Below are 14,902 nucleotides of genomic sequence, written 5' to 3'. Positions count from 1 at the left end.
AGAGCCCAGGATCACATTAGATGATTGACACAGGGGTGAAAAAAGGGTTACAAAATCGTGGGATTAAAAATATATTAAAAAAAAATATATATATATATATATATATATATATATTCAAGGATTTGCAGAAATATAGCAGTAATAAAGTGGAGCAGCACTCACGGTGAACCCCAGCATCTTGTAGTCCTTGGTGTAGAGGGCCTTCCTCTTCTCCGTCCCGCTGGGATCGTTCTCTCCATCGAAGGCGATCCGCCGCAGTTCGAAGATGACGTCCCTCTGAGCCTGCCTCGACACAGAACAGTAACATTAACCCATTTTGGTGTTAGCATTATGTTATGCTTTAGCTATTGAAAAATAGCAGATCTACAAGCTCGTAGCGCGCCACCGAGTGGCGCGCTACGAACTTGTAGGTCTGCTATTTTAGAAAAATCGAAGAACACTGACATAGAAACATAGCTTTTTCAGAAAACTGTCAGGATGTAGAAGGCATTTTTAGAATCTGATCTCAGGTCAGAATGGGTTAAGATGACGTCTCTCTGAGCCTGCCTCCACACAGAACAGTGTAGTGGGGTGTGGTGTGGAATGTAAAGAAGGTATAGACGAATCCACAGAGGGGTGCCCTGGATTCCATGGCTCCATGGATTCTGCTCTTAGGGGCAGTGCCCTGTAGGCTCCATGGATTCTGCTCTTAGGGGCAGTGCCCTGTAGGCTCCATGGATTCTGCTCTTAGGGGCAGTGCCCTGTAGGCTCCATGGATTCTGCTCTTAGGGGCAGTGCCCTGTAGGCTCCATGGATTCTGCTCTTAGGGGCAGTGCCCTGTAGGCTCCATGGATTCTGCTCTTAGGGGCAGTGCCCTGTAGGCTCCATGGATTCTGCTCTTAGGGGCAGTGCCCTGTAGGCTCCATGGATTCTGCTCTTAGGGGCAGTGCCCTGTAGGCTCCATGGATTCTGCTCTTAGGGGCAGTGCCCTGTAGGCCACCTGGCTTACAGGGCACTGCCCCTAAGAGCAGAAATACAAAAAGCACTGCAATCCATCTTTAAAGGGATTGTGACATTAAAAAAAAGGTTTTTGTAATTCTTCTTAGTTTCTTTTTTTTTAGGTTTTCTGCAGCTCAATTGCACACAAAACACCTGAACTTTTAACGTCACTGTTTTCACAGTTTTGCTTATTTTCATTGCAGCTCAAAAGGCTTCCAAACCCCCAGAGAAAACTACAGCCCACAGAAAATCCACTGAATGTATGTATAAATATGGTCATCTTGGTCATCATAACAAAAGGTCTAAGTCCTCACCTGGTCGTTGGGGTCCATCTTGGTCATCATACGCTCCTCCAAGAGGTTAAAGGTCAGCACCTGCAGCACGTACAGCTGATGGGCCATCTCGGCTTTGATTGGCCGATTGCCTCTGATGATGTGCTGATAATAAAAGATAAAAGCATATACTGTACTGTACCGTACACCGCACCGTACTGTACCGTACCAAACAGCTGGAGATAAGCAGATAATGCAGTTTGCCATCGCAGCAACGGACAGCCTCACTATGGTACCGCATTCACAATCACAATGCTGTAGGTGGAATGAATGACTTAGTGCAGTCCTTCTCCACCCATGCAACGGTGTTACAGGCACTAGCTTTTGGTAAATAGCCTGGGTTCGTTGAGCAGGGAATAAACAACAGTTACTGTTTTGTGCTGTTGTTTGAATCCATTAAAACCTGAACAAAACAGCATGGAGCTTGACTATACTGTATATTTGTGTGTGTGTGACGCCAATTGTCACCTATTGCCAATACAAATCACTCTCGACTGTATTTAGTAAATACCTGCGGCTACAATAAAAAAATAAAACAAAACAAAGCCGTCTAGGAATTTTTTTTTAGTGAATTTGTTGTACAGCACTTTGTGACTTTGTCCAGAAAAGTGCTATATAAATAAAGTTATTATTATTATTATTATTATCAGCGCGGGCATGCAGTCCAACAGGGTCCCTGAAGCCAAATCTAATGGCTTCAAAATCTGAGCCAAGTCTCCTGTACGAGTTATAGGCCTGTCACAATTATTATTACATAATCGCAAATTATCCATCTATAAATGCACCGCGTCTCTGTGCGTGTACATACGTGTGTACTGTACGTATACTGTATGTCTGTAATCCACATACTGTAACTCGAGAACCGTTCGCCCCACCGACTACACATTCGACGCACGTGTTCCAAACCCCACAGGCAGTGCAAGTGCCCGGTGTCCAGTCCCTGCGGGGGTGTGGAAACGCGCGCGTCGAATATGAAGTCGGTGAGGCGAATGGTTCTCGAGTTCCGTGCATTACAACTGTACACACGTACAGACAGACAGACGTATACAGAGTCGTGGTGCATTCATAGATAGATAGATAGATAGATAGATAGATAGATAGATAGATAGATAGATAGATAGATAGATAGATAGATAGATAGATAGATAGATAGATAGATAGATAGATAGATAGATAGATAGATAGATAGATAGATAGATAGATGAAACAGTGAAAGGATGCTGTCTGCATAAAGCCTGTTATAGTTGGACATTTTGACGGCCGTATAATAACGACCAACGATGGAGCCGACAGACACTCACATTAAGGATGATGGATCTCAGGTGCTTCTGAGCCAAGGTGCTCGCCATCTCCTGGGGGAGGAATAACAAAGCACACATAGATGTACAGTAGAACAGCCCTGTTGCGTGAATGATAGCTTCACTGTCAATATGCTGCACGTAGCGTAGCGGCACATCTGCCCCCGCTCTGATTCCACAAAGGGGTTTTTAAAGCTGCGATCCTTTAGGATTCATGATTCAACTCCGGGTCTCCCGCGATCACGTATAAGACAAAACCATCTACGGCTCATCCAAGACACAATCCAGAGAAGTACATTTACAAGGACATTTACTAGGGATGTCCCGATCGATCACGGTCCCATTCCGATCATTTCATTTTGTATATCTGCCAATTACCGATTTTTCCCAATCTGATATTTCTATTTTTTATAGAACATGTACACGTACTGTATGCCATGTCACAAAATACAATATCCCAAATCACAGACAATATCCAGTATATCATGATATCAATGTCATGATATGGATATAATATTGATACTATCACGTTGTTTTTGCTCCCGGGACAACCCTAACATTTACTAAAGTAGGCTACTGTACTTTCACTACATTGCATCTCAGAGGCAAATATATACTTTTACTCCACTAATTATTTGAAAACTGTCAATCAAAAATGTTTTTGATTATTATTACAAAACATACGTTAACCACTTCAGCCCTGCATACATTTCGGGCCATTTGAAAGTAGCCGATCTCCAAGCTCACAAAGCGTTGTGAGCTTGTAGATCTGCTATTTTCAAAAGATTTGTATACATTGCATACATTTGAAAACTACATTTACTACTTTTAAGCGCAATTTGATACCAATAAATTTGTACTTTTACTCAAGTAAATTTAGAATTATGGACATTTACTTGCACTTTTACTAGCATTAACATACGCTACTACACAGATGTATTAACCCATTTTGGGCGGGAACCCCTTTTGGTGTTAGCATTATGCTGTGCTTTAGCTATTGAAAAATAGCAGATCTACAAGCTCATAGCGCGCCACCAAGTGGCGCGCTATGAGCTTGTAGATCTGCTGACATAGAAACATAGCTTTTTCAGAAAACTGTCAGGATGTAGAAGACATTTATAGAATCGGGGCGGGAGACCCGGGTTCGAATCTGGGGATACATGTGGATAACGTAGTTCATACAGTATATATAATATATGGCACAGAGATATAAGGAGAGGAGAAAACAAAAAGGGAAGAAGACTGACTGACTGAAGGAGGACAGAGAGAGAGAGAGAGGATGATGGCGTGAGATGTGATGTGTACTCACAGTGAGCTGCCGGTCCAGAGGGTTAGTACACTCCTCCTAGGGGTCAGGGGTCAAGGGTCAGGGGTCAGGGAGGAGGGGGTGTGGGGCGGAACAGTAAATGGAAACAAAAAGAAGTGCACAACACTTATACATGGACCATGAGATAGAGAACGGCATACAGTACGTCACAGGGCACGGCATGCGACGGGAGGACGTCACAACAGTCGTATACGAGCCTCGTTAAGGCCTATTCATAGTCTGGATTTTCGGTGGTGAGGTGACCACCGCTCCGGTGGTGAGGTGACCACCGGAGCTGAAATAACGCTGAGCGGTGGTGAGTAAAAACAGAGAGAAGGGCTGGAGCGGTGGCGGCTCGTGACATCATGTTGTAGTTCGGTGGTCACCTCACCACCGAAAATCCAGACTATGTATGAGCCTTTATGGGTCTGTAACTCTGAGAGTGTACAAATGGTTGTAGTGTTGTACACTCTCAGAGTTAAATGAACATTGATTTTTGTAAATTGGGGGTCCCAGGCCAGAGATAGAAATGCCATTAAACGGGGGGTCCGTAGACTAATGCAGGTCCAACTGGGGATCCTTGATATTAAACAGGTTGAGAATCACTGCTAGAGCCGTAAATATCTTCTCTTATGGGGGTCCCTGCGGCATGTCTCTTCAAACGGGGGCTAATTGGTGTCAATTTGGGAGTCCTTGACATGTAAAAGTTTGGGAACCAATGATGTATAGGACGTTGCCCAGATTCATCTCATTCTATCCTACAGTTTTCTTTGCGGTGTCAGTTTTCTTTGTGGTGTCATAGTGTGTATGCGTGTGTGCGTGCGTGCGTGTGTGTGTGCGTGTGTGCGTGTGTGTGTGTGTGTGTGTGCGTGCGTTATGTTTCAGAGCTGGACACTGACCTGGGGTCTGTCTTCGGGTATGTTTTAGTGTATGTTTCAGAGCTGGACACTGACCTGGCGTCTGTCTTCCGGTATGTTTTAGTGTATGTTTCAGAGCTGGACACTGACCTGGAGTCTGTCTTCGGGTATGTTTTAGTGTATGTTCTAGAGCTGGACACTGACCTGGGGTCTGTCTTCTGGTATGTTTTAGTGTATGTTTTAGAGCTGGACACTGACCTGGCGTCTGTCTTAGTGTATGTTTTAGTGTATGTTTTAGAGCTGGACACTGACCTGGGGTCTGTCTTCTGGTATGTTTTAGTGTATGTTCCAGACCTGGCGTCTGTCTTCGGGTATGTTTTAGTGTATGTTTCAGAGCTGGACACTGACCTGGCGTCTGTCTTCGGATATGTTTTAGTGTATGTTTCAGAGCTGGACACTGACCTGGGGTCTGTCTTCTGGTATGTTTTAGTGTATGTTTCAGAGCTGGACACTGACCTGGGGTCTGTCTTCGGGTATGTTTTAGTGTATGTTTTAGAGCTGGACACTGACCTGGCGTCTGTCTTCGGGCGCCTTGAGGAACAGAGCGTTGATGAGGGCGATGGCGTACGTCTGGATCTCCTGGTTAGACCTGGAAGAGGAACACCAGTGGAGTTAGAAGCATCTTGTTCCACACGTCTAGGCCAGTGGTTCCCAAAGTGGGTCCGCGGACCCCTGGGGACACGACTAAAGGTATTTTGTCGGGCCTTTCCATCAATAACTGTTTTTACACTTTCTGAAAATAGCCAATCTACAAGCTCACTGACAACGCGCCGCACGTTGTGAGCTTGTAGATCAGCTATTGTCAGCATGCAACCAATATTGTAAAATGACTTCTACTGGATTGCTTGTCCACTACCACTATAGTCCCTATCTAACATTTTAGTCTAGTTTTTATTTGTTGAAGAAATTGTCAGTATATTTAGTCTTCGTTTTAGTCATCATAGCTTAGTTTTCATTTAGTTTCCGTCGACGGAAAATGTTCGTCGACGAATATGTTCCATCTTAGTTAGTCGAGGAAATCAAGAATGCCCCTGTGCATGTGTCAGGAGGATGCTAGGATGTTAGTTTTAGTCGAGGAAATAAACACTGCCCCTGTCAGGAGGATGCTAGGATGCTGGCCCCCCCTGTGCATGTGTGTGTGCTCACACTTGCAGGTGCCCGATGAGCTGTCCCACGGTGATCTCTTGCGCCACCCGGTGGTAGAGGCTGTGGCTGTTCAGCACCATGCTCTCCAGGATGGCCAATGAGCGCTGCAGGATGGACACGTCCACCATTGGCTGGTTCACGTAGCCGGCGATCTGATTGGACAAGAGAGAGAGAGAGATAGAGAGAGAGAGAGAGAGAGAGGCTGTTTCACGTAGCCTGCGATCTGATTGGACAGAGAGAGAGACTGGTTCACGTAGCCACAATATTGGTTGCATGCTGACAATAGCTGATCTACAAGCTCACAATGCATCGCAGCGTGGCGTGTTGTGAGCTTGTACATCGGCTATTTTCAGCAATGGACAGAGATTGGACAGAGAGAGAGGACATGGTTCACGTAGCCTGCGATCTGATTGGAGAGAGAGCTCTGTGCTAAAGCAAAAATAAAAAAATGTAAAATATGATGTTTACGATGTTTCTATACCTAGGTACAGTTTTGTCCACTCAATTCATCTTTTATTACTAAGTCTAAATTTCAGCGTAACATCATCTGTTACACTTCTTTAGCACAGAGCAAGACGTCATGTTCTATGAAAACAAGCCCAAGAAAACACCCTGACTCTGTCTGACCAGAATGGAACAGAGCCTTCATTGGTATCATTAACACTGACTCTGTCTGACCAGAATGGAACAGAGCCTGCATTGGTATCATTAACACTGACTCTGTCTGACCAGAATGGAACAGAGCCTTCATTGGTATCATTAACACTGACTCTGTCTGACCAGAATGGAACAGAGCCTTCATTGGTATCATTAACACTGACTCTGTCTGACCAGAATGGAACAGAGCCTTCATTGGTATCATTAACACTGACTCTGTCTGACCAGAATGGAACAGAGCCTTCATTGGTATCATTAACACTGACTCTGTCTGACCAGAATGGAACAGAGCCTTCATTGGTATCATTAACACTGACTCTGTCTGACCAGAATGGAACAGAGCCTTCATTGGTATCATTAACACTGACTCTGTCTGACCAGAATGGAACAGAGCCTTCATTGGTATCATTAACACTGACTCTGTCTGACCAGAATGGAACAGAGCCTTCATTGGTATCTTCGGTATAGTCTCGCGTAGCCAGAAAACTATTCCACAATCTCCGAATGCTATATAGAGTCTGGACCTACAGCCAGTGGCGTAAATATCGACCGGGGCCCTGCAGCGCCCCCAAGGGGCCCATGAAGGGGAAGAAGAAGAGAGAAAATAGTCAGGACGAGACGACGGTGAAAGCCTGGTTTCAGGGCCATATCGGTCGCAGGAAGAGTAACACCAAGGATTCGATGTGTCCCCCCCCCCACCCTTGGTACTTTCGCCCCTGCCTATAGCCCCCATGAGCTGAGTAGGGGGAGAGGGGAGAGGGGAGAGGGGAGAGTTGCACCACTCAGTTCACACGGGGGTGATTTTTTTTATTTCCTTTTCTGCTATAAGCAACAAGCTATATATATGCTTAGATGTTTTCTATTTATATTGGGATAAATGTGCGCGACTGTAAAGACAAAACGGAAGTGGCGAGGAGGCTCCACTTCCGCTTTATCGCTTACTCAGGAGACCTCTTCCGTTGCTCCAGAGTCTGGACCAACGGGGGTGCCCACATTTTCTTTTACTTGAGAGCCACTTTCAAAATTACCAGCTCAATGAGATCTACACACACAAAACAAAATGTTGATCCCATTGCTGAAATTTGTTTAGAAATGTACCTGAGGGGCTTTGGAATAGTTACATACAGTAAGACATGAGACAGGCACACTTGGAATGGGAAATAGAGGTACATTTTGAATTGGTATAGGGTTTTTTTTGTATTATAACTTTGTAATGCTACTGACATTTGTGTAAAACACAAAGTATTGCATTGTGGGTTTTAGCTAACAGGCCCTTATTCAAGTTACCTTAATTCAAGTGGCACATGCAAAACAGTTTGTTTTTAAATATTTAAATTAAATATATTTGTAGGACCATGCCATACATGTGATCTACCTGCACAGCCTTTGTGATCTACCTTTTGGGCACCCCGGGTCCAGACTGTATGATGAAGCATTTGGAAATCGCGGAGGCAACAGTCTGGTAACGTGAGACTAGTATCATCTGTAACACCAGTGAGGGAAGTAGGAAGAGGCCCCATGTTCTTTACAAAATGGCGTGTATGCATAGAGCCCGTTGCAGAGGTGTTGAGCCAGCTAATACATGTTGTAGAGGTTTTACAGTACAGCACCAGCGGGTGAAAGACGTGATAATAAGTACAGAACTAGACACAGACAGAGCATAAAACTGAAGCCAGCGCTGCTCCAGATAAGACATGGAGTTGCTAGGCAACAGCAACCCACTCAGTTCCGGAAGGCAAGGGGGGCTGATGGTTGAGTCATTATTAACCCCTTATTAACCCCTTCTGGTGGCCTCAAAACATACTTTAGATATAAGACCATGATAATCTTTCATATTGAGCACTTAAGGGGGGGGGGGATCATCTGGCTGGCAAACCAGATTTTGTCTGGTTTGGATTTCGCAGTCAGAGATAAATGATGATTAAATGCAGTAAAAGTATGAAACTGGTACTGCGAGCCATTTCACCACGTTCTTATTTTGGTGTAATGGTGTCAAAGGCTGTATTTTCAGTGTAGTTAGTTACAGCCACAGGGTTTGTGTGAAAATGACAAATAAACTCTGATGTAATCAACAAATGTTATTCAGAAAACTCAAAAAACAAATAGACAGAGGTTTAGAACAGTGCTTCTAAAAAACAGCATATATTACTAGGTCACAGCGAGCTTGTACATCTGCTATTTCTGAACCTTTTAGAAAAGTGTTTGAATCATGTAGAGTCTTCTGGGGGGGGGGGGGGGGACACATAATCAGCCGTGGGTCCGCAGCCAAATATATATATATATATTATATATATTAATTTGGGGGTTGGCACAGAAAAGTTTGAGAACTACTGATTTAGGTCCCATTCTCACCTCTACTTCGGTAGACTCGATGCGAAGTTGCGTCATTCTTGCATTTTTAACTTGCTGCGTTTGCGTTCACACTGCGCTGTCGACCGCAGCAGGGGACTTTATCAATGTGTTTAATTCATAAACTACACAGTGAAATCTATGGTGTTAATAAAACTATACTTCGAGTAATAGTTAGTGCGTGCGTTGTGTGCGTGCGTGCTCCTCCGTACGTGGAGGCACAGCACAGACAGCAGTGTAAAAATGAATCCGGCTGTCACGTCCTGTCCTAGAACGTACCATGCCTGGACCGCCGTCCCTACCTTTGCCCCTCTGTTGCCTCCCTTCCCATGGCTGATTGTGAGACTGTGTCCACCTGCACTTCTAAGCTGAAGAGACTTTGGTTAATGAGCATGGAGGTATATTAGGGACTCTGTGTTATTGGTTAGGTTGCTCAATTATAACACTGTGTGCCCAAGAGTGGGACTTTCTGTTATGTATGCCCTGGGAGGGTTTTCTGAGTTAAAATAAAGGTACTTGAGTGCAAGTCGTTGTTTCCTGGATTATTCTGCATACGGGTCTTAATACTGAGGTGTCCCTGACACCGACGTTTACATTATATAACATATACTGTACCTGTTTAATGAAGGACAGTGAGAGAAGGTCCCAGGATACGATCCCATGGTCCATGAGCTCCAGGAAGGCAGTGAGGGTGAAGGCCAGCATCTCACCAAAACTACAGGAGACACAGAAACACTTAGAAGAGATCCCAGCATCTCCCCAAAACTACAGGAGACACAGAAACACTTAGAAGAGATCCCAGCATCTCACCAAAACTACAGCAGACACAGAAACACTTAGAAGAGATCCCAGCATCTCACCAAAACTACAGCAGACACAGAAACACTTAGAAGAGATCCCAGCATCTCACCAAAACTACAGGAGACACAGAAACACTTAGAAGAGATCCCAGCATCTCCCCAAAACTACAGCAGACACAGAAACACTTAGAAGAGATCCCAGCATCTCCCCAAAACTACAGCAGACACAGAAACACTTAGAAGAGATCCCAGCATCTCCCCAAAACTACAGCAGACACAGAAACACTTAGAAGAGATCCCAGCATCTCACCAAAACTACAGCAGACACAGAAACACTTAGAAGAGGGCTGAGATCCCAGCATCGGGGTACTTTATTAAAGTTAAAAAGCCAAACATGTTTCGACTCCCGAGTCTTCATTAGGACATGTATGCATGTTAGGGCATTAAGCAACTAGTCGACTAGTAAATCCAGTCCACTAGTCGACCTTGTTGGTACTAGTTGACTAGTTGATAAGAAAAAAATGTTTATGTTTCCCCCCGATTTTGTAGGCCAATGGATTATAGTTACTTAGGTCGACTAGTCGTCTAGTAAACTAGGCAACTAGTCAACTAGTAAAAATGACTAGAAGTGAATGCCCTAATAATGTATGCCCTGATGAAGACCCATTTTCAACCTAGCTTCATATAATTGGTCCTCCACGCTAAGGCTCATTATAAGATGCCGTCACTCTTAGAGGTGAGCTGTGGACAGTTCGGAAACCTGCCCACCAGTGACATCATCGGTAGACGGTAGGCAGGTTGGGCCATTTAAATTACCGGCTGATTCCGACAAGAAGCCACTCCCGACCTACTTCTTCAAACCGGCCGATTGACTCATATGGATAAGAAGCATCAACCGATGGCGAGAAAACGCTAACGTTACCGCCAAAAAAAGGCTGTATCAAATGAATAGTCTCGGCCTGGGCCGTGGCTCAGCGGTCCAGGCACCTTGGCTGGTAATCCAGTCTGGCAGTGTGCCGCGGGTTCGAATCCCGATCCCGACGGCCTTTACTGCATGTCCCCCCCCCCCCCCATCTCTCTCCCCATTTCCTGTCAGCCTACTGTCTGTCCCTCCCTCCATAAAAAATATAAAATAAAGGCAAAAAAACATTAAAAAATAAAATTGATAGTCTCGACTGACAATAGGGTGGGATAGGGACAGGAATATTAATTGACAATAGCATTATGATTAATAGTCAAATCCTCTGTTGATTTAATAGTCAAATCCTCTGTTGATTTAACTTGTTATAGAAGCCAGCAGTCAACAGAGTCCTGGGTCCATGAAGTGTGCTAGCAGAGCTGTGCTAGCTTTGGCCATCCCAACGTACACATGGCGTATGGCATGCTGCAAACAGCAGCAAAAAGCAAAAAGCGCTAGGTTTATACGTGTCAAAAACCAACTCACTGGGTGCCGCTCTCGACGAGGCGTGCCAGGGTCCCGATGCCCTCCATGTTGATGAACTCCGTGGCGAAGGTGGGGTCGGCCGACAGCTTGGCGAGCTCCTTCAGCGCCTCCAGGCGGGCGTCGATGCCGTGGGACTGGATCCTCTCCAGGAGCTGACGCGCAGCGCGGGCCTGTAGGGGGTTGTTGTTACTGTAAGTAATTTCACATGAGTGTGATTTTAACCCATTTTGGGCGGGAACCCCTTTTGGTGTTAGCATTATGTTATGCTTTAGCTATTGAAAAATAGCAGATCTACAAGCTCATAGCGCGCCACCGAGTGGCGCGCTATGAGCTTGTAGGTCTGCTATTTTTGAAAAAATGTGGCGCAAATCTTTGAATATATATTCTTTCAAAGTGAATGTTTTTAACTCAGGTCTAAATGGGTTAAAATAATAATAGGTTTGGGGCATACAAGGTTTCCACCCGACAACGACGATATATGGCAACACGATTTAAAAATATTAAGATTTTTTTTTTTTTTTTTTCAAAAACGTTTTTCAGAAAACTTGTATTAGGATTTGATTTCGAAGGCATTTTGTAGAGTCGACCTCGGGTCTAAATTAATTGGTTAAAATAAATGTGTATTGGGGCGCCCCCTGCTGGCCTAGTGGTCCAGGCGAATGCAACATATACTGTAGGCTCTGGCCTGACAGCGTGCCGCGTGTTCAAGCCAAAAAGTAACCTTTAAAAAAAATAAACAAATAAATAAATTTGTATTCATTCAAATTCGTCCTGAATGCAGCTTCAAAGCATATAATAATAAGAACACAACATTCACACCTGATTACATACTCTTAATTCCCGGTGAAAGATTCAAGGGCACTAATACTGTAGTGAAGAAGAAGATTTCTCACCGGAGAAATGGCTAATCGAAGGATGGTCCCGTTCTTAATTTCACCTCGGCTCTAAGAAAGAGAGAGAGAGACAGAGAGAGAGAGAGAGAGAGAGAGAGAGAGAGAGAGAGAGAGAGAGAGAGAGAGAGAGAGAGAACAGCGTATAAGTACAAGTTCACTAAGTATGGATGGTCCTGTTCTTAATTTCACATGAATTCTGCCCGCTAAGACGGACGTCCCTGGATGAATCACAGAGAGAGTCTGATCGAGGCCAGATCAACTTAAGTCATATCATAACTAACAAGTCAGATCTGTCCCAGAATAAGCTATATTATTATTATTTCAACTGGTGAAGACGTCCTGGAAATGACGTATAAACATCATCCCCATATGGGCTGTGATTTGGCCTAGTCCTGAACCTCACCTCAGGACGTCATTGTGGCGTCATTTGGCTTGCTGGGCTTGCAGAACCGGCCTCAGCTCCAAATGGGTTAAGTGCATTAATGAATGAATACGGCCGGAGGACTCAGAAAAGAGTGACACTAGTTGAAAATATTTTCAGCATGCAACCAAGTGTAAAATGACTTATACTGGATCTCTTGTCCACTAGTCCCTGTCTAACATTTTAGTCTAGTTTCTATTTGTTGACGAAATTGTCAATATATTTAGTCTTAGTTTTAGTCATCATAGATTAGTCTTCATTTAGTTTCCATTTAGTTTTCGTTAGTGGAAAAAGGTAGTCTTCGTCGAAAACAACACTGCTGCAAATGACATGAAACATAGAACAATTTAGGCATTTACAATTCAGGCATTTAGCAGACGCTCTTGATCCAGAGCGACTTACATTAAGCAAAAACAAAGCATGGCATACATCACATATATAAAACGTAGTTATCAAGAATCATGTATAAACTAAGAACGTAACAGTGGAGTATCTATGTAGATTGTAGAACATCCCCCCTGACCCGAGACCTACCGGCTCAGTGATGTAGAGCTGAGGGCCGTCAGCGTAACGAAGGGCGAACTGCTCTGAGCCAGACAGAGACCAGCTGAGAGAGAGATAGAGAGAGAGAGAGAGAGAGAGAGAGAGAGAGAGGATACACAGGTGATGGTTAACGTCTATAAAAAAAGTATGTGTAAGTAAGTATGTGCACATAATGTGCAAGGCAAGGCAAGGCAAGGCAATTTTATTTATATAGCACCTTTCATACACAAGGCAATTCAAAGTGCTTTACAGAATATAAACAAATACAGAGTGCAACAGTGCACTTTAAAATGAATACAGATTATAATAGATACAATTAAAATAAGATATAGGAGCATATACATTACAACAAATACTCCCACCTTTAATAGAAACACAGTTAATTTAAATTTCAGGCAAGACCAAGCTGTTATTAGTAGAAATCACTGCAATGTTAAATAAATACGTTTTTAAATTGGACTTAAAAACGGCTATGGTTGGGGATTTCCTAATGTAACCTGGAATGCTATTCCAGGTTTGTGGTGCATAATGGTGAAATGCTGCTTCACCATGTTTTGTTCCAGCTATCGGGTGAACTATCAGTAGGCCAGCCTCAGATGTGTTGTGCAAAGTTTGTTTGGGACCTTTTTGGTGTGTGTGTGTGTGTGTGTGTGCGTGCGTGCGTGTGTGCGTGCGTGCGTGCGTGTCTGACTGAGTAATCATAAAGTGAATCTGAACAAATATTAGTATAAAAAGAGTAAGTGCAAAAGAAAGAAAATGACTAAACTAAACTAAAACTAAGTGCATTATTTTTAATAAATTCATGATCAATATTCCTGGCCTAGCAGCATAATGTACTGTATCTCTAAAGGTTGATAAAGTCATCCTGCCGCCTGGCAGAAGCTCCGTTCTACCAGAGTAACAGATGGAGAAATGAGATGACGATATGAGGACTGGGGAAATATTCAGTGGGCGTTTTGGGACTGAAGAGCAGCAGAAATAATAATCTAACAGCTTGAAATGAGTGGAAGGCAGTGGGAGGGAAAGGGCAAAAAGAGATAAGCGGATACAACAAAAAAAAGAAGTAGAAAAGAGTTCTTCACGGATAGAACATCATCATCAGGGGAAATTAAATAAGTGATATAGTAATACTAAGGGTAATAACAACAGGGTTGTATAAGCACAAAACATATATACTTTGCTTGTTAAAGTGTGGTGCTGGACTGTGAGAAAGTAGACCTCTATGTGAGTTTGAATAAAAGAGACAAAACCGTAGAGGCAGAGGGGAACTAAAACGCCATAACGTGTCTGTATACTAGGGTTGTGATCTGTTCAACTGGTGTTGTGTTCTGTTGTGTTCTGTACCAGGGTTGTGTTCTGTTCAACTGGTGTTGTGTTCTGTACCAGGGTTGTGTTCTGTTCAACTGGTGTTGTGTTCTGTACCAGGGTTGTGTTCTGTTCAACTGGTGTTGTGTTCTGTACCAGGGTTGTGTTCTGTTCAACTGGTGTTGTTTCCCAAAGTAAGGGGAGGAAGCAAAAATTAAGTACTTGTACTCGGTCTGAAAAAAATGGTATCGGGACAACTATGACATTACAGTTCCACTTTGTTATGTTGTTGATGATGATTCATGCAAATCCCTGAACCTCGATCTGCTACGCCCGCCCACTCTACATCTGGATCTGATGACGTAGCGACGGTCGTGCGAGTTAAACAGATACAAGGACAGACATGCTGTGAGGATAGAGACGGATAAACACAGAAACAAAGCAGGAAACAGGACGCGGTTTGTTTTTCTTTGTGCGAGCGGCGGCGATGATGCTTACCCGTCACACACTTCT

At 43.9% G+C, this 14,902-nt stretch overlaps 1 protein-coding gene across 3 annotated transcripts in view; it reads right to left on the bottom strand.

The window, feature by feature from the left end:
* The window catches only part of LOC310862572 (engulfment and cell motility protein 2), a 42,923-nt gene that overhangs the window by 17,394 nt on the left and 10,627 nt on the right, over positions 1–14,902 (bottom strand). Inside the window, exons 5-14 of one of the 3 annotated variants that reach the window (XM_083770533.1) lie at positions 13,076–13,148; positions 12,121–12,171; positions 11,228–11,397; positions 9,599–9,698; positions 5,978–6,129; positions 5,342–5,420; positions 3,918–3,953; positions 2,612–2,662; positions 1,293–1,415; positions 163–282 (exon numbers count right to left, since the gene is read on the bottom strand). In XM_083770533.1, the coding sequence (XP_083626659.1) occupies positions 163–282; positions 1,293–1,415; positions 2,612–2,662; positions 3,918–3,953; positions 5,342–5,420; positions 5,978–6,129; positions 9,599–9,698; positions 11,228–11,397; positions 12,121–12,171; positions 13,076–13,148 (955 nt within the window). Of the gene's footprint in view, positions 1–162; positions 283–1,292; positions 1,416–2,611; positions 2,663–3,917; positions 3,954–5,341; positions 5,421–5,977; positions 6,130–9,598; positions 9,699–11,227; positions 11,398–12,120; positions 12,172–13,075; positions 13,149–14,902 lie in introns of those variants that run through there. The other 2 variants (XM_083770530.1, XM_083770531.1) reach the window with 2 other exon arrangements.

Source organism: Protomyctophum parallelum (assembly GCF_964188405.1).
Source record: "Protomyctophum parallelum genome assembly, chromosome: 8".
Taxonomy (NCBI): domain Eukaryota; kingdom Metazoa; phylum Chordata; class Actinopteri; order Myctophiformes; family Myctophidae; genus Protomyctophum; species Protomyctophum parallelum.
The sequence above is the reverse complement of the archived record's forward strand: the minus strand, read 5'-3'. Positions and strand labels throughout refer to the sequence as shown.